Source organism: Chrysochloris asiatica, unplaced genomic scaffold (assembly GCF_000296735.1).
Source record: "Chrysochloris asiatica unplaced genomic scaffold, ChrAsi1.0 scaffold00293, whole genome shotgun sequence".
In the NCBI taxonomy this organism is placed as follows: Eukaryota; Metazoa; Chordata; class Mammalia; order Afrosoricida; family Chrysochloridae; genus Chrysochloris; species Chrysochloris asiatica.
In genome coordinates, this window is record NW_006408811.1 from 1,418,634 (window position 1) to 1,440,678 (window position 22,045).

Sequence of the window (22,045 nt, forward strand, 5' to 3'; positions counted from 1 at the left end):
CCTGCCCATAGACACTGAGCTCTCTCTGTGAGAGTCAGGAGGACCACTGTATAGTCTCCTGCCCATAGACACTGAACTCTCTCTTTGAGAGTCAGGAGAACCACTGTATAGTCTCCTGCCTCTACTCCTGCCACTGTTTCTTTGCTGCTGCTTCTCCAAGTCTCTCACCATCTCTGCAGCACTCTGTTGTCTCACTGGTCCAGGAAATTCCCAGCACTAGGACCCTGGATCCAAAGGACACAGTCCCGCTCTCTTCTCTTCTTCCTGGTGATAGTGAGGCCCACTTTTCCACCTCTGGCATGGCTCCTTTTAAGTCTAGCAAAATGGTAAAACTGACCAAGCCCCTTGTTAAGATTCCACATTATGCCTTACTTGCTTGGTCTTACCCATACAATAGTGCCATCAACTTAGTATCCCATGCCAAAAGCATCTCATTTACATGATTGTGGTTCGTGGCTATGTGCCATGGAGTTGGTTCCTACTCATAGCAACTATGTATAGGGTTTCCAAGGTTGTAAATCTTTATGGGAGCAGAAAGCATTACCTTTCTCCTGCAGAGCATCTGGTAGATTAGAACTACTGACCTTGCAGTTAGCATCCCAATTTATAATCTAGCTACTAGGGCTCCTTTAAAAACTCAATTCAATTTACATAGTTCCACCCAATAATTTGAGCCTTGGTATGGTGCTGTGGGTTAATGTGCTGTACCGCAAAGTCAACTTGAACTAAAAGGTCAGCGGTTCAAGCTCACTAGCCATCCTTTGGAAATCCTATACAGGGTCACTATGGGTCAGAACCAGCTGAACAGCATTTAACAACAACAGCAACCCAATCATTCGGTGATAGTTACAAGAACTATGGCTTGAAGGGCCTTATTAATTAACGCACTCTTCCACACCACCTATCTTTATCAGTAAAAGTCCAGTGGCCCTCTCCTGGTTCTGGCCAGTTCTCTTGCATCCCACTCTTTTATTCCTCTCTACTCTTTTTCCCCTTCCTCCTCCTCCCAACTTTAATGATAAGGAAGTGTGACTGGTGGGGCGGTCCAGAATTTTAAGATGCAAGAACCTTCCTTCTCTGTCCTCTGTCCTTCTCAGCTCTCCTCATCTTCAAACAGGAGACAGGCTGATCCAAGTCACAAGCTTGGTTTTAATTCCTGGTGGTAGAAGCTCCAGCTCTGGCTGGTGTCATAGCCCTAGCTTGGAGGAGTCTGTTGGCATAACTAGGGGAAAGCTAGCCCTAGGCAAAGTCCTGAACCCAGTGAAGCTTGTCTTGGGCACCTTCAGCTTCCCCCTTCTTTTTTCCCCTGCTCTAGATCTGAGTAGCTTAGCATTCCCATCATCCTCTCTGCCCCCAGCATATTCCTCTGCGGGCTACCTGCATCTTAACAAACTGAAGCACAGCTCTGAGCAAAAGGCATCTAGCTCTTGGGCAGAGTTTGGTCACTTCTTAAGGAACAAAAGGAGTTGTAAAAAATTGTCTTGGGGCATCTGTATCCCTGGTTACTCTAAAAGTACACTAGGCAGACAGTTGCTTAATTTCTCCAATCCCAGGTTGTATTTCCCTGTGTTATTTTGGCACAGGCAAAATTGATCCCTAGCATTGTGAAGTCCTCTTTCTTCTTCAGTCCTGCTCCCCTTCCCAAAGATCAAAGTGTGTTCAGTTCCCAGAAGGCAGTGACGGTGTGAAAGAAGAGCAGGACGTCAGTCTATGGTGTTTAGCATGTTTGGAGAGAGTATGGGGGTGCTATGAAAGTATATTGACTGTTTGAGGCTTCAGAACAGAACCATTCCAACTTTAAACGTGTGTGTGTGTGAGAGAGAGAGAAGCTGCAGGTAAAATCAAATTCAGGGATGGTTTCAATTAGATGTTTATGGCTGCAACTAGCAGAAAACTCAATTCAAAAGGCCTTAAACATGAAGAATAGTTGTTATTTTATATAGTTAAGAGTCCAGAGTTAGACTGGATCCTGGGCTGATTAATTCAGACCATCAGCTAAATCATCAAAGACCCAGGTCTCTCCCATATTCCTTCTTGTCATCCTGAGCATATTCTTCTGAGACCACACTCATGGTTATAAGACAGGTATTTTTTTAAAAGCGTCTGTTGGGTCAGTTCCAATGTTGGAACAGAGTTGTCAATGGTTGTAATCCTTCAATAGTAGATTGCCAGTCTTTCTGCCAACACATCCTGGGTAGATTTGAACCACCAAACTTTCACTGTGTAGCTGGCCACTTAACCGTTTGCACCATGTGGAACAAAGATGGCTATAAGCAGGACAATAACCAGTGGAAGGAAAAAAAAAAAAAAAGGACTTTTGTTTTCATGTGATTCTTTTAAAAAAGAAGAAAGCTCCCTGAGAATCGTGCTAGTAAAATTCCTCTTCTCATTGGACAATAGTGGGTCACATATCCATCAATCAGTAGCAAGAGAAATCGAACCACCATGATTGACTTATAACAATCAATATTCCTAAGGCAAGTAGGAGAGCAAAGAGACTTGGAACAGGAGATTGGGTAAAGCAGGTGTCTGGGAATGGACCAGGGTTAGGTGTTCTACATCTAGCCCTGTAGAGCTGGTGGGGAGAAGTCACCATCACGGACCCTGGTCCCCTGTCACCACTCCGAAGCCTTGCCTAGGGAAGGCAAACTTGGTCTCTTCCTGCCTAGACCAGACTATGGGAAGCCTGGGCTAAGTCCCCTTCACTGTTCATGAGTGAATGCACTGTGCAGCCCCAGGCCCGGGTATGTGGGAAAACCAGAAGGATGGTAAGAGAGATAGGACAATAGAAAAAGAAACCTTCCCAATAGTGTCATATTCTTAGAAATATTAAATGAGGCTTAGTCCTTCCTCAATGTAAGAAGCCCCCATGGCACAGTAGATAAGCTTTTGAGTGGTAAAAGGAAGGTTGGTGATTCAAACCCACCATGTGCTACATGGCAGTCTGCTTCTGTAAAGATTTACAGCCTTCGGAACCCTATCAAGACGTTCTACAGGCGTCTCTAAGACTCAGAATGCACTCCATGACCCTGAGTGTGGTTTTTAGTTTCCTCCACTTTGATAAAAGGACTTTGAACTTGCTTTCCTACTTCTGTCAATCTGATGACTTGGTTGTTGTTGTTGTTGCTGTTGTCAGGTGCTGTTTAGTTGGGTCTGACTCATAGCTACCCTGTGTATAACAGACCGAAACACTGACCAGTTCTGTGCCATCCTCACAAGCATTGTTAAGCTTGACTGTTGTGCTGCTGCCACTGAGCCAGTCCATCTCATTGGGGGTCTTCCTCTTTCTCACTGACCTTCAACTTTACCTAGCATGATGTCCTTCTCCAGAGACTGGCCCCTCCTGATGTTGTTGTTGTTGTTGTGCCGTGGAGTCAGATCCGACTCATAGGGTTTCCGAAGCTGTAAATCTTTATGGGAGCAGAACGCCTCATCTTTCTCCCGCGGAACAGCTGGTAGTTTCGAACTGCTGACCCTGAGGTTCGCAGCCTGATTCGTAACCACTACGCTACCAGAGCTCCTTCTGATAAGATGTCTAAAATATGACAGACAAAGCCACTCCATCCTGGCTTCTAAGGAACATTCTGGTTGTACTTCATCCAACACAGACTTGTTTGTTCTTCTGGAAGTTCATAGTACTTTTAACATTCTCCAACATCATAACTCAAATTCATCAATTCTTCTATAGTCTTCCTTATTCATTGTCCAACTTTCACATGCATATCAGGCTACTGAAAATACCAGGCTTGGATCAGGCACGCCTTAGTTCTCAAACTGAAATCTTCGCTCTTGAACATTTTAAAGAGGTATTGTGCAGCAGATTTGCATAATGCAATGTGTCATTTGATTTCTTGACTGCTGCTTCCATGAGTGTTGATAGTGATCCAAGCAAAAGGTTTTTGAAAGCTTCAGTCTTTTCCCCATTTGTCATGATGTTATTTATTGGTCCCGTGGTGAAGATTTTTTTTGTTTTCATTACATTGAGGTTCAACCCATTCTGAAGGCAGTGGTCTTTGATTTTCATCAGTAAATATTTTAAGTCCTTTTCATTTTTAGCAATCAAGGTTGGATTAGCTGTATGTCACAGGTTCTTAATGAGTCTCCAATCCTGATGCCATGGTCTTCGTCTATAATCCAGTTTCTTGGATTGTTTACTCACCATACAGATTGAATAAGTATGGTGAAAGAAAACAATCCTGGTGTACACCTTCCTGATTTTAAACCATTCAATGTATCCTTGTTCTGCTTCTACAACTCCCTCTTGGTCTAGGTACAGGTTCCTCATGATCAGTGTTAAGTGTTCTGGAATACTCATTCTTCACAATGTTATCCATACATAGTTTGTCACGATCCACACAGTTGAAGTTTTTGCATAGTTAATAAAACACAAGCAACCATCTTTCTGGTATTCTCTGCTTTCAATCAAGATCCATCTTACGTCAGCAATGATATCCCTCATTCTACATCCTCATCTGATTCCAGCTTGAACCTCTGGCATTTCCCTGTCAGTGGTTGGAGCCAGTTTTGAAATTTCTTTAGCAAAGCTTTACTTGCATGTGATATTAATGATTTTAGTCTAATGACTACCACATTCCATTGGGTCACTTCTCCTTGAAATGATCAGTTTGGTAGCTGTCTTCCAAATCTATTGGCATAGATGAATGAGTACCTCCAATACTGTATCAATTTGTATTCCGTCAATTCCTGGAGCCTTGTTCTTTGCCAATGCCTTCAGCTCACCTTAGGCTTCTTCATTCAGTACTACTGGCTCGTGATAATATACTACCTCTTGAAATGGTTGAATACCAGTCATTTCTTTTAGCATAGTGACTCTGTGTATTCCTTCCATCCTCTTTGGATGCCTTCAGCATCATTCAGCATTTTACCTGTGAAGTCCTTAAATATTGCAAATTCTTCAGTTCTTTCTGCTTGAGAAATGCTGATCATGTTCTTCCCTATTTGTTTTCCAACTTCCGGTCTTAGCACATTTTATTAAAATACTTGAATTTGTATTTTGAGCTGCCCTTTGAAATTTTCTGTTTAGCTCTCTTACCACCTCATTTCTTCCATTTGATTTAGCATCTCTGCACTGGAGAGCAAGTTTCAGAGTCTCTTTTGACATTCATTCTGGTCTTTTTCTTCTTTCTTGTCTTCTTAATGTCCTTTTGCTTTCTTCTTGTATGATGTTCTTGATATCATCCCACAACTCTTCTAATATTTGAGATTTAGTGTCTAATGCATCAAATCTGTTCTTCAGATGGTCTCTAAGTTCAGGTGGGATATATTCAAGGTCGTATGAATGAGTCATTGGTGATGCCAAATTCTATCATGTGATGTCTAGCATTGTTTCTGTCATCATGGCTAGACAGAATGACTTTTCTTACTGTTTGTTTCCAACCTTTACATTCTAATCACCAGCAATTATCAATACATCTTGATTACATGTTTGATAAATTTCAAACTGAATTCTTCAATTTCATCATCATTGGCTTTAGTGATTGGTGCATAAATTTGTACTATTAAGTGATCTTCCTTGTAGGCATATGGATATTATTATCCTATCACAGGGAGCATTATACTTCAAGATAGATCTTGAAATATTCTTTTTGATGATTGCAAAAACATTTCTCTTCAATTTGTTATTCCTGACATAGTAAACTATGTGACTGTCCGATTCAGAATGGCCAATACCAGTCCACTGCAGTTCAGTAATGCCTAAGATATCAATATTTATGCATTCCATTTCATTTTTGACAAGTTACAATTTTCCTAGATTCATACTTCATACATTCCATGTTCCAGTTATTAATGGATGTTTGCAGGTGTTTCCCCTCATTTTGAGTTGTGTCCCATTAGCAAATGAAGGACCTGAAAGCTTTATTCCATTCACACGATCACGATCAACTCTATTTTGAGGAGGCAGCTCTCCCCCAGTCGTATTTCAAGTGGCTGCCAACCTTACAGGCTCATCTCCTAGTACTATATCTGACAATATTCAGGTGCTATTCCTAAAGTCTCAATATTCAATATTTGGGTGCTGACAGTGTTGCACATTTTTTCTTAAGGTTTCCAATGGCTAACCTTTCATAGTAGTCAACCTCTCTTTCTTCATTGTCTGTCCTGGTCTGGAAGCTCATCTGAAACCTGTCCACCATGGATGACCCTGCTGGTATTTAAAATAGTGGTGGCATAGCTTCCAGAATCACAGCAGCATGTAAGCCACCACAGTACAACTGACTTACAATTGAGTGGTGGCTGATAACTTTAATGAGAATCAATTTCTGAATAAAATGGCCAAAAGCGTATATGCATGTGATCCTATTTCTAGCTTGGGGTCTCACCTCACTGAGCAGCCCTGTTTCCTCCGAACCTACCTCAAAACCATTATCGGATCAAATAACCTTCTTTGTCTGAGGCGCTGCCTCTTCTCTAGTCACTGGCTCCAAGGGCAGTCACAGTCAGAGTTGACCACAACCACGTTGATAACTCAGAGCAGCTGCTATGTTGAACCTCTTGGTCATTAGGAAATCTACTTTCTGCTAGGAAGTGGGGAGAAGTTTTCCAAGGGACCTCTGAGTGATAAATAGGGCAGGAAAGGAAAAAGACTGAGTTGTGTGAGGACGCTGCAACCTGGGACTATGTAGTTACCACCATGTCAAAGCAAGTGCCCTCGTGTGAGGTGTCACCATATTCAGGGAGGACAAGCCTGGCTTCTAGACCTGGGGTGGGTTACAGGGTGGTGATGTCATTTCTAATCTAACAGTAAGTGTCCAAATGCCAAATTATCCTTCCACCCGGTTGCTCATGGCTGGCCTAAACATTGGGACCTACAGATGTTGTTGGAGACTGGTTAATTAGGTGGAATTCTTTGTGCATTTTCCTCCAGGGTATCAGGATCAAGATCAAATGCTTTCATGAGGTTTAAGACAACTGCCAAGAATGGCCTGCTGATGTGGAGGGGAGACAGTCCTATGAGACCCAACAGTGACTTCATTTCTCTGGGCCTTCGTGATGGAGCCCTTGTGCTCAGGTAATCCCATCACCAGCTGCCTTCAGCATCACCCACAGTTGTTCTCAGATAGTGCCAACCATGCCAAACAGTGTCTACAATCTAGTGTTTGAACTCACTCAGATGTAGAAGGATCCGCGCAAAGCTGGCTTCTGTGAGGTGGACATCAGACATACCTCCACTCCCCAACTTTTTCACTCTCAACTTTGTCAGCTTTTCTAACACCAGGTATCCCCACCACCACCACTACCACCAGCGCCACCATAGCACACTCTACTTCTCTGTTGGGTTGAATAATTTATTGCAGTTACATAGGGAAGTAACAGACTGCAGGTTGGGATCAGGATCAACTTGGAAGTAACAAAATACAACTCAGAAGACAGGCTATAGTTCTTTCACCAGGACAGCTTCCAACCAAGAGACTCCTCAGCATCTTCTTGGAATCTTCTCAGCCACGCCAGCTCAGCCCCTCTAGACCGCTGCTGCTAGGCCCCTCTAGGACTCTGACCTGCTTGAGCAAGTGTTACAGCTCTTTTGGCTCTGCTGACAAGACCCCATTCTGCCAGTAAACCTCTGACTCAATAGTGCTCTCCCATTGGTCCAGCCAGCCAGCAAGCCCACTGCGCCATCTTGTGCTCGTCTCCTGGCTCTCACCGTCCATACAGCTGTTGCCATTTCTTTGCTACTGGGCTCTTTCATGCTTGCTGCCATTTGTGGTCATTTCTTGTCATCTCACATCATTTTTAGAGTTACAGCTGTCTCTTCTGAGTATAGAAGGTTCTCGGCACAGGGACCCTGGGCCCAAAGGATGTGGACCATTCCATTCTCTTCCTAAAGAGCGTGAATCCTCCATCAAGCTCTTTCTGATTGGCCCTTATATCAGTCTAGATGGCAAAACCGACCTATCCCCAAGCTGGTCTGTACATCAGTCAAACCAGTTGGGTACAATGGTACTGTAGGATAAGCGCTGGACTGTTAACCACAAGGGTGGCAGTTCAAACCCCACAGCCACTCCTCAGAAGGAGGTTGAGGCTTTATGCTCTTGTTAAGATTCTTACAGCCTCAGAAACCCTAGGCAGGGTCACTATGTGTTGGAATTGACTCACTGACAGTGGGTCTGATCTGGTCATTAGCATAATAAGGAGTCCTGGTAGCACTGTAGGATAAGCACTAGACTGCTAACAGAAGGTTGGAAGTTCAAACCTACTAGCTTCTCCATGGGAGAAAGATAAGGCTTTCTGCTTCCATAAAAATGTATAGCCTTGGAAACTAGTTTGCTATGAGTTGGAATCAGCCTGATGGCAATGGGTATTTGCATAATAAATTAACCAATCCCTGCATAAAATAGACCAATCACAAGGCAGGCTACAGTCCAACCAATCATTTTTAGCAGAATGATAAAGTGAAGGCTAGAAGGTTATATATAAGAGAAACCCATTTTGCTACAGTGGCTTCAAAGTGATCACAAACAGAGTTGGTCAAGATTGACTATTCACGAAGCTCTGTGTTTGTTTGGTGCCTCTGGTCTGTCTTTCCAGCATAGAGGTCTGCAAACTATAGCCTCTATGCGGGTTAATGTGCTGGTGGGTGGTTCAAGTTCACCAGCCACTCCTCAGAAACCTTATACAGGGTCACTATGGATCAGAACCAACTTGACAGCACTTAACAAGCAAGCAACAAGCTATAAATAAAGTTTTATTGGTATGCAGTCATACTCATTTATGTATTGTCTGTGGCTGCTTTCGTACTACAATGCCACAACAGAGACCATATGGCCTACAAAGTTTAGAGTTCATATCTGCCCTTTATGTAAAAATATTGTGACCCCTATTCTAGTGTTTTACTGACCTATGCTCCCAACTTGCTAATTAGAAAGTGGTAAAAAGAGTGATAAGGATGGAAGCCATTGATCCCAAACCAAACCATTATCGTTGAGTTAGTTCGAACTCAAGAAAATCCATGTCACAGAGTAGAACTCTACTCCACAGGGTTTCCAAGACCGTGACCTTTAGGAATCAGTTTGTTGTTGTTGTTGTTCAGTGCCATTGAGTCAGTTCTGACCCATAGTGACACTGCGTAGGGTTTCTGAGGATAGGCTGGTGAGGTTAAACTGCTGACCTTTTGTTTCAAACTGACTGTGCAGTCCAGCACATTAACCCACAGCGCCACACCAGGACTCCTTAGGAAGCAGTTAGCTAGGCCTCAATTCTGAGGTGCTTCTGGAGGTTTGACCCACCAACCGTTTGGTTGGTAGTCAAATGCTTAACCATTTGCAGCACCCAGAGACGCCCTGTTCACCTTACTCAGTTCAAAAACTACCAGCCCAGGAAGCTTTCCCTGAAGATCTAAATGTCAGAAGACCCGGCTTTAAAGTCTGACTTTGCTCGGTGTTCATTATGCAATCTTGAGGAGGCGCTTTCGGCTGCAAAGAAAAACAAAGCCGATTGTTATCTCAATAGATGTTGTTGTTACTGATAAGTGCCATCAAGTCAGTTGAGAAACTGTAGATCTTTATGGGAGAAGAAAGCCTCATCTTTCTCCTACAGAACCACTGGTGGATTTGAACCACTAACCTTGTGCCTGTGCCAACGTGTAACTCATTATGTTACAGGGGCTCTACCCAACATTAGGATTTTTATAATAAATGCTTCTTGTCTGGTCCTGGTAGTTTTCACATCTTTTAAGTAAACTTAGGCTCGTCTTGATTTTCTGAAATGGGTGGGATGCAGTCGTGAATTACCTGGACATCTTTCCATCCTTCTCCCCACTGGAGTGAGTTGGAGCAGTGCGTTTTGTTTGGTATGGTGAGTAGCTGGCTGGCTGTGTGCCGTGGAGTCAGTTCCGACTCATAGTGACCCTGAACAGTGTTTCCGAGGCTATAAATCTTTACAGGAGCAGAAAGCCTCATCTTTCTCCCGCAGAGCAGCTGGTAGTTTCGAACTGCTAACCTTGTGGTTTGCAGCCCGATTCATAACCACTATGCTACCAAAGCTCCTTATGGTGAGTAGCAGAGTCCCTAAATGGCACAAATGGATTGAGTGCACCCAGAGGCACGTCAGAAAGCAGTCCTGGCGACCTGTTTCTGAGAGGTCAGGCCATTGAAAACCTTACAGAGCACAGTGCTAATGGGACACACATGCAGTCAACGTGAATCAGCATTGCCTCGAAGAAAACGCCTTTTTGTTTTTGTTTTCTTATGGTTATGAGCACAGGTGTTCACTAAGAGATAGGAATTCATTTGAATTGAAATGGACAAAGGAGAAAGAGAACAGATGAATGGAAAAGGATGAAGACTTAGTTCTGGGGCATCTGTCAGTGAGTTTATTAACCCAAGTTATTGACAGCCAGAGTTAGTCTTGCTGTTGTTAGTTTCTGACAGCTTCATGTGTTCAGAATAAGTTCAGAACTCCATAGGGTGGCTCCATGCGATAAGCTTTGGACTTCAGACCACGAAGTCTGTGGTTCAAGCCCGCCAGTGACTCGGCAGGAGAAAGATAAGACTTTCTCCTCCTGCAAAGATTTTTAAAACCTCAGATGGCTATGATTCGGAACCAACTCGCAGGCACTTAATAAAAACACAGGATTTTAAAGACTGTGAACTTTTAGAAATAGATCACTGGGCCTGTCTTGTAAGGCCGCCTCTGAATGGGTTCAAACATCAAAACTTGCAGCTAATATTTGAGTACTTAACTATATGCGCTACCTGGGACTCCCACAACCAGAAACATTGAATAAAAGGCATTTTGAGAAGAAATGCCACTTTCCTGACCTCAAGCTTGCCTCTGAATTTCAGCATGCTCTAAGTGATGAGCTTGTTTAACACTGGAGATTTTTGAGAAACATCTGGGGCTGCAGGTCAGAAGCTGGCAGGTGAAAGGCATCTTCTGGCCAGGTTTGTCCTCTTCCCCTATTGGCCCACACATCCACCACAGAGCTCCCCACACACTGCTTTTGGGCTGGCTGCCGAAGCCATTTTCTTGTGGTTTTCCTGTGGTTCACCTCGCAAACGCCTCAAGTGTGCCCAGAAAGGGGAACTGAAACGGTAATTCAGCCATGGTGGGAGTCAGCCTCCCACCCTCTCCCAGACTCCAGCACCGCCAGCTAAAACCTAATCACCATCCCTTTCCAGCCAGGAGGGTGAATTCCATCTGCTCAGGCCCACCCTGAAACTCACCCGGGGCCCCCCGTGAGCCCCCTCCCCTTTACCCACCCCCTTGGCGCGTTTCTCACAGCTCTGCTGTATCCAGTTTTTTTCTTATGTTACCATTACTTTCTCAGGTTTCTGAAAATTGGCCCTGTGTTTTTCTTTAAAGCCTGGCATTCTGCTTGTAAAAGATCTACAGCTTTGCTCAGGCTGAGGCAGACATCTGCCCTGCTTCCAGGCCTGCAGCCCCAGGATTTCGGCTGTTTTCCTTCATTCTGGATGTGACTTCCCCATATCCATTCACTCAAAAAGGAGCACTGGTGATACTGGGGAATAAGCTATGGGCTTCTAACTGCAGGGTTGCTGGTTCAAACTCACCAGACTCTCTTAGGGAGACACATGAGACCCTCTGCGCCTGTGAAGATTTATAGCCTGGGAAGATCTATACAAGGTTGCTGTGAGTCAGAATGGACCCTAAGACCATAGGTTTGGTGTTTGGTTTATTAACCCAGGACAGATGGGAGAGGACTGTCGTAGGCAGGGCATGGTGAGGCTGGTGGTGTGAACCACTAGCCATGTCACCTAGAGAGCTAGAGGAAAGAGAGATTTCTGAGCCCACCCCAGAGGTCTTGGGGAGGTCAGAATCTGAATGGAATAGAGTCCACAGGTGTCTCTGGACCATGATTCCAGAAACCAGGCCTTGAGAAGCAGGGTCTGAAAGTGAAGAGCGTGGGCTTTGGAGCCAAGCATGCCAGATCCCTGTGGCTGTGCAGTGCCTTTGAAATTACGTAAACCCTCGGAACCACCTTTGCCTCATCTGTAGAGGGAAAAGTTGGTTGTGAGGATTATTGATGTTGTAATGTGTCATTTAATCAGTTAGAAGAAGTGCAGCCAGAGTGCTCCTTGAAGGCCAGCATGGTCAAACTTCGTCTCTCATACTTCGGTCATATTATCAGGAGGGACCAGTCGCTGGAGAAGGATAGCATGCTTGGTAAGGTGGAAGGTCAGAGAAAAAAAGACCCCCAATGAAATGGATTGGCCAATTGGCAGCATCGATGAACTCAAGCGTGGCAAAGTAGTGAGGTTGGCCCAAGATTGGGCAGTGTTTCGTTCTGCTGTGCATAAGGTCGCTATGAGTCAGTACCAACTCGATGACACCTAACAACAACAATCAGTTCCAACTCATAGAGACTATGTACAGCAGAACGGAACACGCCCAGCCCTGCGCCACCCTTACAATATTTCCTACATGTGAGCCCATTGTTGCTGTCGCTTTGTTCATCCAGCTCACTGAGAATCTTCCCCTTTTTCACTGACCCTCTACTTTACCAAACATGATGTCCTTTTTCCTGGTTACATGTCTAAAGTACTCGAGACAAAATCTCACCGTTCTCTCTTCTAAGGAACATTCTGAGTGTACTTCTTCTCAAACAGACTTGTTTGTTCATCTAGCAGTTCATAGTACTTTCAATATTCTTGGCCATAACCATTATTCAAATGCATCAGTTCTTCTGTTGTCTTCCTTATTCATTGTGTAGCTTTCACATAAATATGAGGTGATTGAAAATACCATGACTTGGGTCAGCAACACCTTAGTCCTCAAACTAACATCTTTGCTCTTGAACGCTTTAAAGAGATCATCTATACGTTTGCCCAGTGCAACTCATCATTTGATTTCTTGAATGCTTCTTCCTTCCATGAATTTTTATTTTACATCCAAGTAAAATGAAATCCTTGACTATTTCAGTCTTTTCTGCATTTATCAAGATGTTTATTGGTCCAGTGGTGTTTTCATCACAGTGATCTATAATTCATACTTTGATCATCACCAGCAAGTGCTTCAGGTACTCTCTGCTTTCAGCCAAGATCCATCTGACATCATCAGTGATAGCCCTCATTCCACAGCCTTTTCCGAAGCTGGAGTGAATTGTTGGCAGCTCCCTAACGCTGTACTGCTGCAGCTTTTAAAATTAACTTCAGTAAAATTTTACTTGTGTGTGATATTAATGATGTTGTTGTTGTTAAAGTGCCATAGAGTCGGTTCCGACCCATAACAACCCTGTATAGGATTTCCGAGGAGCAACTGGTGAGCTTGAACTGCTGACTTGGCAGTTCAAATGGCTTTGCAGTCTGGCACATTAACCCACAGTGCCACACCAGGACTCCGATATTAATGATATTGTTTGATAATTTCCACCTTCTGTTGGATTGCCTTTCTTTGGAACGGGCACAAAGATCAATCTCTTTCAGTAAGTTGGGCAGATAACTTGTCTTCCAAATTTCTTGACATCGATGAATGAGCGCTCACAGTGCTACATAAGTTTGCTAAAAGATTTCAGTTTGTATTCCATCAATTCCTGGAACCTTGTTTTTCACTAATGCTTTCAGTACAACTTGAACTTCTTCCTTAAATACCATCAGTTCTTGATCATATGCTACCTCCTCAAATGGTTGAATGTCACCCAATTCTTTGATGCTTCCTGCATCATTCTGTATTTGGCCTGAAGAATCCTTCAGTATTTTCACTTCAGGTTTAAGTTTTTCTTCAGTCCTTTCAGTTTGAGAAATGCTGACCAAGTCCACCCAGAGGTGTCTTGAAAGAAAGTGGCCAGGTGATCCACTTATGAAAAACTAGCCACTTCTATTCTGCTACATATGGGGTCTCATGAAGCTGTGTTGCCTCACTGGTACCTGGTTTAGTGTTTGGAATTTTCATAAAGTGTTGAAACACTCAGTGTAAGTCTCTTAAACAGATGCAGGAACACTGGCCTGAACTTAGAGTTATCCATCTAGAGAACAGAACAGGAACACCTGTCCTTTGTGTGGCCAGGACCTAGAACAATTTAAAGGGTTTCCCTTCACTGGCTTACAATCAGGCTCCAAAAACCACCCCAAGATCACATTCCAGTCACCCTGATCCTGGGACCTGGTGTTCCTGACCCCTGTAGTTACATATTTACAGCCCGCTGGCTTACCTCTCACACATGACTACTCTTCCCGTGGCGGTTTAACGAGTTAACTGTTGATGATAAACTTTCTCCTTCCTGCTCATTCCTCAGGACACATAGTCAACCGTATACCTGCTGCACTAGGTACCGCGTATGTTGGCGAGGAGGGTGTAAGGTGTTTGGCTCCTAGTATGTGCCGTGGATCCTGGTAATGAAAATGGTTTGCAATCAGCTACTCACTTACAGGTTGGCAGTTGAGGCTCACTCAGCAACACTGTGGAACAACAGCCTAGGGGTCTGCTTCTGAAAAGACTCGAGCCGAGCAAACCTTACAGAGCAGTTCTGCTCTCTAACAGTCTGCTATAAGGGTCTTCATGAATCGGAATAGAATCCACAGCAGTGGGGTTGGTTTTACGTGCCAAATCTGTACAGACATTACTCCAGTTCACATTCCCTACGATTTTCAAGAAAGATACTACCTCCGTTTTACAGATGAGAAAATTTAGACTCAGATGAAGTAAGTTTTCCGAGTTCACAGAGCTATTAAGTTGACTTGCCTGGGAATCTAGTCAGGTCGGGGGAGTCTGAGTGTCCATGTTCTTTCTCCACCCCATGCTGCCTCTCATGAACGCCGTTTCGTCATTTCATGGAATGGAACCTCAGCCTTGCCTTATACTCAGTAATTCATATCTTCAACAAGCATTCAGCCACCAAATAATGAAATCTGAAAATTCTGCTTCCAGGCTACTCCGCACAAGAAGACAATTGATGTGGGAAAATTCATTAAAAAACAGTGGATTTCTCAGGGTCAGAGTGGCAGCTTTGTCCCATGGTTTTGTCAAGTCACCCAAATTCTATTCTTGGCTTGGATGTTAACAAGCTGTGTGACTTTTTGAAGTCCCCATTATTCAAGAAGAAAAATCATGGTTCTTTTCCCTGGGAAAAGCCAAAGCTTTTTATTTTCGCTCTTTCCTCAGAACGCTCAATGACTAGTCTAGTTTTCCTTTTGGCATTCTTATTTCCTGGGCAGTGAGGTAAAGGAGTGACACCTCCTTTTACTAGATTAGGAGACTTGTCCCTAGTTGGAACACATTTTCCTCCCACAACACAATTATACAGACTTTATTATATTATCAAGAGAGGGTTAGGAAGTTGGCTCAGTGCCTGGTACAGAGCAGTCACTCAATAAATATTTGTTGAATTGAATTAAATTAGGATAATCGAATGAACACTGGATTAGAGGGATATTTCTCTCTGGTAACGAGCATGTTCATGTCCTCTGATATCTTTTGAATACCAGGGTATCTGGAACTGAAATAGAAAATAGAATCTACTGGACCTCATATCAGAGTTCTACTACACATTTGCTTTGGGATTATAGGCAAATTCCCTTAAAGCTCCTTGGTGCTCAGCCTACTCCACAGTGCTATGTTAAAATAATCTGGAAAACACATTACAAATGATAAATCCCTCCTGTTTTTTCTCATACTATTCCATTATATGGGGCTTTAAAAGAATCATTATGGGATAGCCTGGGAATATACCACCTTTTATGACATCGCCTTGCTTTCCCGTAAGAAAACTGTATTCTGCATGCTGAAAAACACTTTTGTAATGAGAATCATTTGTGAATGGGTGTCTCTCTCTACTCCTCTGTTTTAATCACTTCTCTGTGTTGTTACTCTCTGATGTCATCAGCTATAACCTGGGCAGTGGTGTGGCATCCATCATGGTGAACGGCTCCTTCAGCGATGGTCGGTGGCACCGAGTCAAGGCTGTTAGGTGAGTATGAGACAGAATGGTATCTAATCAAAGGGGATTTGGGTGTCTAACTCTCTTTTAGTTCAACTTCCAAACACTACCCTTGACTGTTATCCTAGGTCATCCAGGGCATTTTGCTATTCAAAGTCTTGGCATAGTCAATGAAGCACAAGTAAACATCTTTCTGATAGTCTCTGCTTTCAGCCAAGACCCATCCGATATCATCAATGATATATTTCATTCCATATCCTCTTCTGAATCCTGCTTGAATTGCCAGCAGCTCTCTACCGATATCTGCTGCAACTGTTTTTGGATTATCTTCAGCAAAATTTTTCTTGCATATGATATTAATGCTATTGTTCAATGATTTTCACATTCCATTGGATTACCTTTCTTTGGGATGGGCACAAAACTTCCGATTGATTGGCCAGGTAGCTGTCTTCCATATTTCTTGATATAGATGAGTGAGTACCTCAAGTCCTGCATCAGTTTGTTGAAATAGTTGTTTATATTTTGTCAATTCCTGGAGCCTTATTTGTCACCAGTGCCACCATGGATGACAGATGAATGTCTGTCAATATCATCCTTTCTTATCCACCAATTCTTTTGGGTACATTTCTTCCATCTTCTTTTCATGTTTCCAGTGCCATTCAATATTTTGCCCATAGAATCCTTCAATGTTGCAACCCAAGGCCTTGATTTTTTTCTTCATTTCATTCAGCTTGAGAAATACTGAACATGTTCTTCCCTTTTGGTTTTCTAACTCCAGGTCTTTTCAAAGTTCAGCATACTGTTTTCTTGAGCTGCCCTTTGAAATTTACTGTTAAGCTCTTTTACTTCATCATTTCTTCCAGCCACTTTGGCTTCTCTATGTTCAAGAGCAAGTTTCAGAGTCTCTTATAGTGTTATTATTATGTACATATTCCTAGACAATTTTGAGAAACTGGAGCAAGTCCAAACTTAAGGAACGGTTAATACTTGTGGTTAATACTTGTACTGTTAAATGAAAATTCCAAGGGAAGGCAAGCTGAATAGAGTGTGAGTTAGAATCCCTGAGAATTTTTAATCACCTTTTCTGGGTAGGAGTCCCTGGGTGATACAGATCATCAAGTGGTTGATTACTAACTAAAAGGTTGGCAGTTCAAATCCACTCAGAGGTGTTTTGGAAGGGACAAAAAGCAACCCGATGGTCTACTTCCTAAAAGAGCCTATGGAGTGCATTGCTACTTTGAAACACATGGTATCACCATAGGTTGGAATTGACCCAACAGCAGCTGGTTTGGTTTGGTTTCTGGGTAATTTGGTGGGTGAGCTCATGAGTGAGTCTTGGAAAATACAAGACTCACCAGGGTCAGGGCAGCTCGCCACTTCCTACTGAGTGTGCATCTCCACTGCCTCCCACTTGACCTCATCATCTTCTCAGATGCTGTCTCTGTCTTCGGGTCTCCCACCCTCCCATCCAGAATCCACTCTCCAGACAACAGTTCGACTGATACTCTTTAAAAGAAAATAGTATCCCGTGAAGTCTTCTTAAAACCAAACCGTTGTGTAAGTTGACTGGTGAAGAATGCCTTGAGCATGTTCTCTTTTCAGATCTATCTGTGTGAGTCAAATTGACAACAGCAACTTAGAAAGGTAGATGGGACGTGTAGAGGGCAGTGGATTTATGGTTATGGGAACAACTTGGAAAAGTGGGGTGAAAATGGCTAATGGTGTTACTGAGTTAAGCATATAGAAATTGTTGAATTGGTGTGTGCTCTGTTTTGTATATCCTCAGCAACAGCAACAAAAATAAAACCAATTGACTATTTAAAAAAATAAATCTCACCTTGTCACCCCCACTCTTCTTCCCCTGGGCTCTGTCTTAAAGCTCTTGAAACTCCTCTGCTTACCTTCAGAATATATGCTAAACCGCTGTGATATTCTTTGCTAGCTGCTTTTGGCTTAATCGTTACCCTCCATTATTTGCTATGTTCATTATATTTGTTTTTTCTTTCTTGATTCCTACTTTGGTTTCTTGCATCAGCCTTCCCCTCTTCCTTCACCTGATTTACCTAATCTTCAAAACTCACCTTTTAGAGTTGTCCCCCCAATAACCACCTCTCCACAGTCTAGGTTCTTTGTCATTTCACTGCTAAAAGAAGCAAGCACCCTAGGCCTTCTTTCACCATAGCGTGGTGCCATTATGCCATTAGTAGTAATTCGATTTGCTGTTCTCAGTAGACGAGAAACTCATTGAGGTCTAAGACCAATCGTTTGGGTTTTGTAGCATCATCATTTAGCACAGTGTCTGGGACCTAGTGGATACTTGAATACATTTGTATTGAAATGAAAAAAAAAAACAAACTGGTGGTGATTTTTACAGGGATGGCCAGTCAGGAAAGATAACTGTGGACGACTATGGGGCCAGAACAGGCAAGTCACCTGGCATAATGAGGCAGCTCAACATCAATGGAGACCTGTATGTGGGTGAGTGACCTTTACACCCTGTCCACTTCTTACAGTTCTGGGCCTTCTTGTAGCTGCACACTTCATGGGATCAGGCAAATTCCTGGAAATCAGGAAGCTCTCAGGCTATCCCATTTTTCCACTCCCTGAACTTCTGACTCATGACAAAAGACAGGAAGGGAATCACTTAGATTCATTTGTACATTGGACCTATCTACCAGGAAAACCAGGCTTTTTTCTTTATAGAGCAGGACCTTCTAAATATAGCTCCATGCATTCTCTCCAACTGAGGACGAAGAGTCTATCTGTCTAGCTTCTCAGACATGTTTTTGTTACTGTTAAAGGCCATCAAGTTGATACTGACTCATAGCGATCCTGTAGAGTTTCTGAGGATCTGGTGGGTTTGAACCACCGACCTTGCAGTTCATACTGACTTTGCAGTCCCGTGCTTATCTTATAGCACTATAAGGGAGTGGTATTTCTGTAAATGGCATATAACCCATTAGTTTGAGCACATGAAAATGAGCAGCTATTTCTGTAAAAAAGCCATAGGATGTTTTCTGAATTTAACAAAGAGCATTCGGCATCCTTTGACATATCACTGTTTCCTTTTAGTTTCAGAGTTACCACTATTCCCTGTTCCCGTAATTGTGTTAATGTTGTACAATATTGCAAAATTACTAGATACTATTTGGTTTCAAGATGGTATATTTGCCGTGAGATCACATGTGGTATGTGTACACATGTCTCTGGTCGTGTAGGGTCACGTACGGTGTGTGTACTCACATCTCTGGTCGTGCAGAGGTCACGTGTGGTGTTTGTACTCACGTCTCTGGTTGTGTAGCCTGTCACGTGTGGTGTGTGTTCTCATGTCTCTGGTTGTGTAGCGGTCACGTGTGGTATGTGTACCCACATCTCTGGTCGTGTGGTGGTCATGTGCAGTGTGTATACTCACGTTTCTGGTTGTGTAGTGGTCACGTGCGGTGTGTGTTCTCATGTCTCTGGTTGTGTAGCGGTCACATGTGGTGTGTGTACTCACGTCTCTGGTCGTGTAGCGGTCACGTGTGGTATGTGTACTCACGTTTCTGGTCGTCACGTGTGGTGTGTGTACTCATGTCTCTGGTTGTGTAGCGGTCACGTGTGGTGTGTGTACTCACGTCTCTGGTTGTGTAGCGGTCACGTGCGGTGTGTGTACTCACGTCTCTGGTCATGTAGAAGTCACGTGTGGTGTGTGTACTCATGTCCTCTAGTTGTTTATCAAATTAATCCATGTCAACCCTCTCTTTCAAAGATAATTATAAAATAGATCTATGTGTTAGCCTGAGCACATCCCACAGCCTTCACTGTCCTATGAGCCAATTGAGTGCCTCAGTAGTAGGCACTCAATTACCATAAAGAGAACCCCTACCCTCTGTTGCCGAAGACCTCCCCATTGACTCACCCCATTGCCTTCTTGCTTCCTGGCAGGTGGAATGAAGGAAATTGCTCTGCACACTAACAGACAATACACAAGAGGGCTGGTGGGCTGCATTTCTCATTTCACCCTGTCCACTGATTATCACATTTCCCTTGTGGAAGATGCCATGGATGGGAAAAACATCAACACATGTGGATCCAAGTAACACCAGCTGGCCTCTCCCAAGGGACAGAGCCTTCGTTTCTGAGACTCCCTGAAGCCTGGAGACCCTGCCAGATGTCACACACAGAGGCACTGGGATCAGGTGTGTTTCTCCTCATCAAGGAGCAAGTACACCTTGATGACAGACTGAGAATCAAGACAGGATTCCCCGGGTGGCCTTCTCTGCTGATACTCTGTGGACCAAAGCAAATGCAACACTGTATAGGAAGCATTGGATTTTATCCATTGAATGTGTAGTGGCTGTGAGAGATCACACAACACAAATTCCAGCGCCTGTCTGCTGTAGTGCAATGGCTGTGTTGTGACTCACAGTACATAAAAAAAAAAAAAAAAGAAAGAAACCCAAAGAACAGTATTAAAGTACGCCTCGCCTTCCATGACTCATGGCATTCTCACTGACAGCACACTGACTGTGTGACCTTGGTACTTGCATTTCCTTCCTTGGCCCAGGAATTGTTCAGATTAACCCTCTTAGCACCTCACCATCTGTTCAATGTACTCTGACTATTCCATGAAAATAATGGGGGAGAAGGCTAAATATAGGATCATAATGTTCCCCACAAAGTTAACCTTTGGTCCTTTTTATAATGTAAATCTAGGAAAATAGGCACCATGATTTTGTAGCTGTACTTTTGTATGTGTATATTTTTATAGCTGCAGACTGTCCACACAGTGTACTTTTGGACGTTTGGGTGGGCAACACTGAATTTGCACATTTTCCTAAAAACTTTTTGTGGAAGACATTTTGGTGCCAGTTGGGGATGTTTTTGTGTCAGTTGAAGTAGGATATGGAGCTTGGGTGGCAGTTTGGGGCGATGATGATTCTGTCAGTAAATGTGGGTAATATAAAGCTTTCCAGATATTGCAGATTAAAAGACACCTGTGTTGCTGAGGTGGGTCACTGTCACTTTTATTTGACGAAAGGAGGAAAATCTGGGATCCGCTTGACTAAAGGGGAGGAAAAGGCTAGACCTCCCCATCATTCATTCAGTCCTTTGAAGGCACTACTGATTCTTGCAGAGGACATAACCCTAACTGAACCCCAAACAATCTGCATTTATAAGTATTTCTGCTCAGGAAGACAGTTCTAAGGTGGTGCTGGCAGGGGGAAGCCCTGGGCAAGAACCAGAGAAGTAAGGCTTCTTGCTTCTGAAGTGCCAGCTGTGCCCCTTTGCTGTGCCTGCATGTGACCCTCGACAGAGCTATTGGGCAGGTCCCCGGGACATGAGTTACTAAGGAAAAGGGGAGATGAACACTGCCCCTAAGAGGAGTGAAATAAGATCCAAGAAATTGTTGTCCTTGTTAAGGACTTTGAGTTCCAGTCATCATTTTCCTCTTGTTTACACAACATTCATTCAGCATAGATTTTTGAGCATAGATTTTGTGCAAAGTCTGCTTTCAGGCACACAAAACATTCAAATAAAAAAATAAATAGATAGGTGGTGTTGTTGTTAAATGTCATTGAGTCTCTTCTCACCCATAGCAACCCTGTATAGGGTTTCTAAGGAGTGGCTGGTGAGCTTGAACCACCAACCTTGTGGACCTTGTGGTTCAAACTGACATTAAAGTCCAGCACATTAACCCACAGCACCACACCAGGACTCCAAATAAATAAATAGAGGGGTTCATCTTTGTGCCTCAACCTTCGACTTCCTGCCCTTGGGAATCTTCGATGACCAAGATCCTCCATGCCAGAAGAATAAGAGCAATAATAATAATAACAGGAATAATCATCATAATTCATCCTCTCCCACACCTGTCACCTTATGAGTGTCATTGGGGGGGGGGGGGGGGGAAGTGCCACATGGTAGAAGGTGAGTCCTTTCATCTCTGAAGTGCCTCACTTTTATGACTTCTTCCTTGGAAACTGCTGAAGACAATACTTCCCAAAATATAAAGGAGCTGCTTTTACAACACCCTTTAAATAGATTGTCTCCAGCCAAAACAATTCATTGTGATTTTAGCCAAGTATTCAGCTGAGCTGAAGCCAGAAGAGTTGTGTTGTCGATGAGCTGTTCTTCCAGGCGAGTTATCAGGAGACAAATGCAGTGACCCATGGCTAGGGTCCTGGGAGTGTGTGCTGAAACTGAAGAGGA

The 22,045-nt window shown here is 43.4% G+C and overlaps 1 protein-coding gene across 1 annotated transcript in view; it reads left to right on the forward strand.

Moving 5' to 3' along the window:
* EGFLAM (EGF-like, fibronectin type III and laminin G domains) overlaps positions 1–19,932 on the forward strand; it is a 204,470-nt gene extending 184,538 nt beyond the window's left edge. Inside the window, exons 20-23 of the mRNA XM_006874680.1 lie at positions 6,887–7,030; positions 15,800–15,883; positions 18,228–18,331; positions 19,778–19,932. Of these exons, the coding sequence (XP_006874742.1) occupies positions 6,887–7,030; positions 15,800–15,883; positions 18,228–18,331; positions 19,778–19,932 (487 nt within the window). The remainder of the gene's footprint in view (positions 1–6,886; positions 7,031–15,799; positions 15,884–18,227; positions 18,332–19,777) is intronic.
* The last annotated feature ends 2,113 nt before the right edge of the window (positions 19,933–22,045 follow it).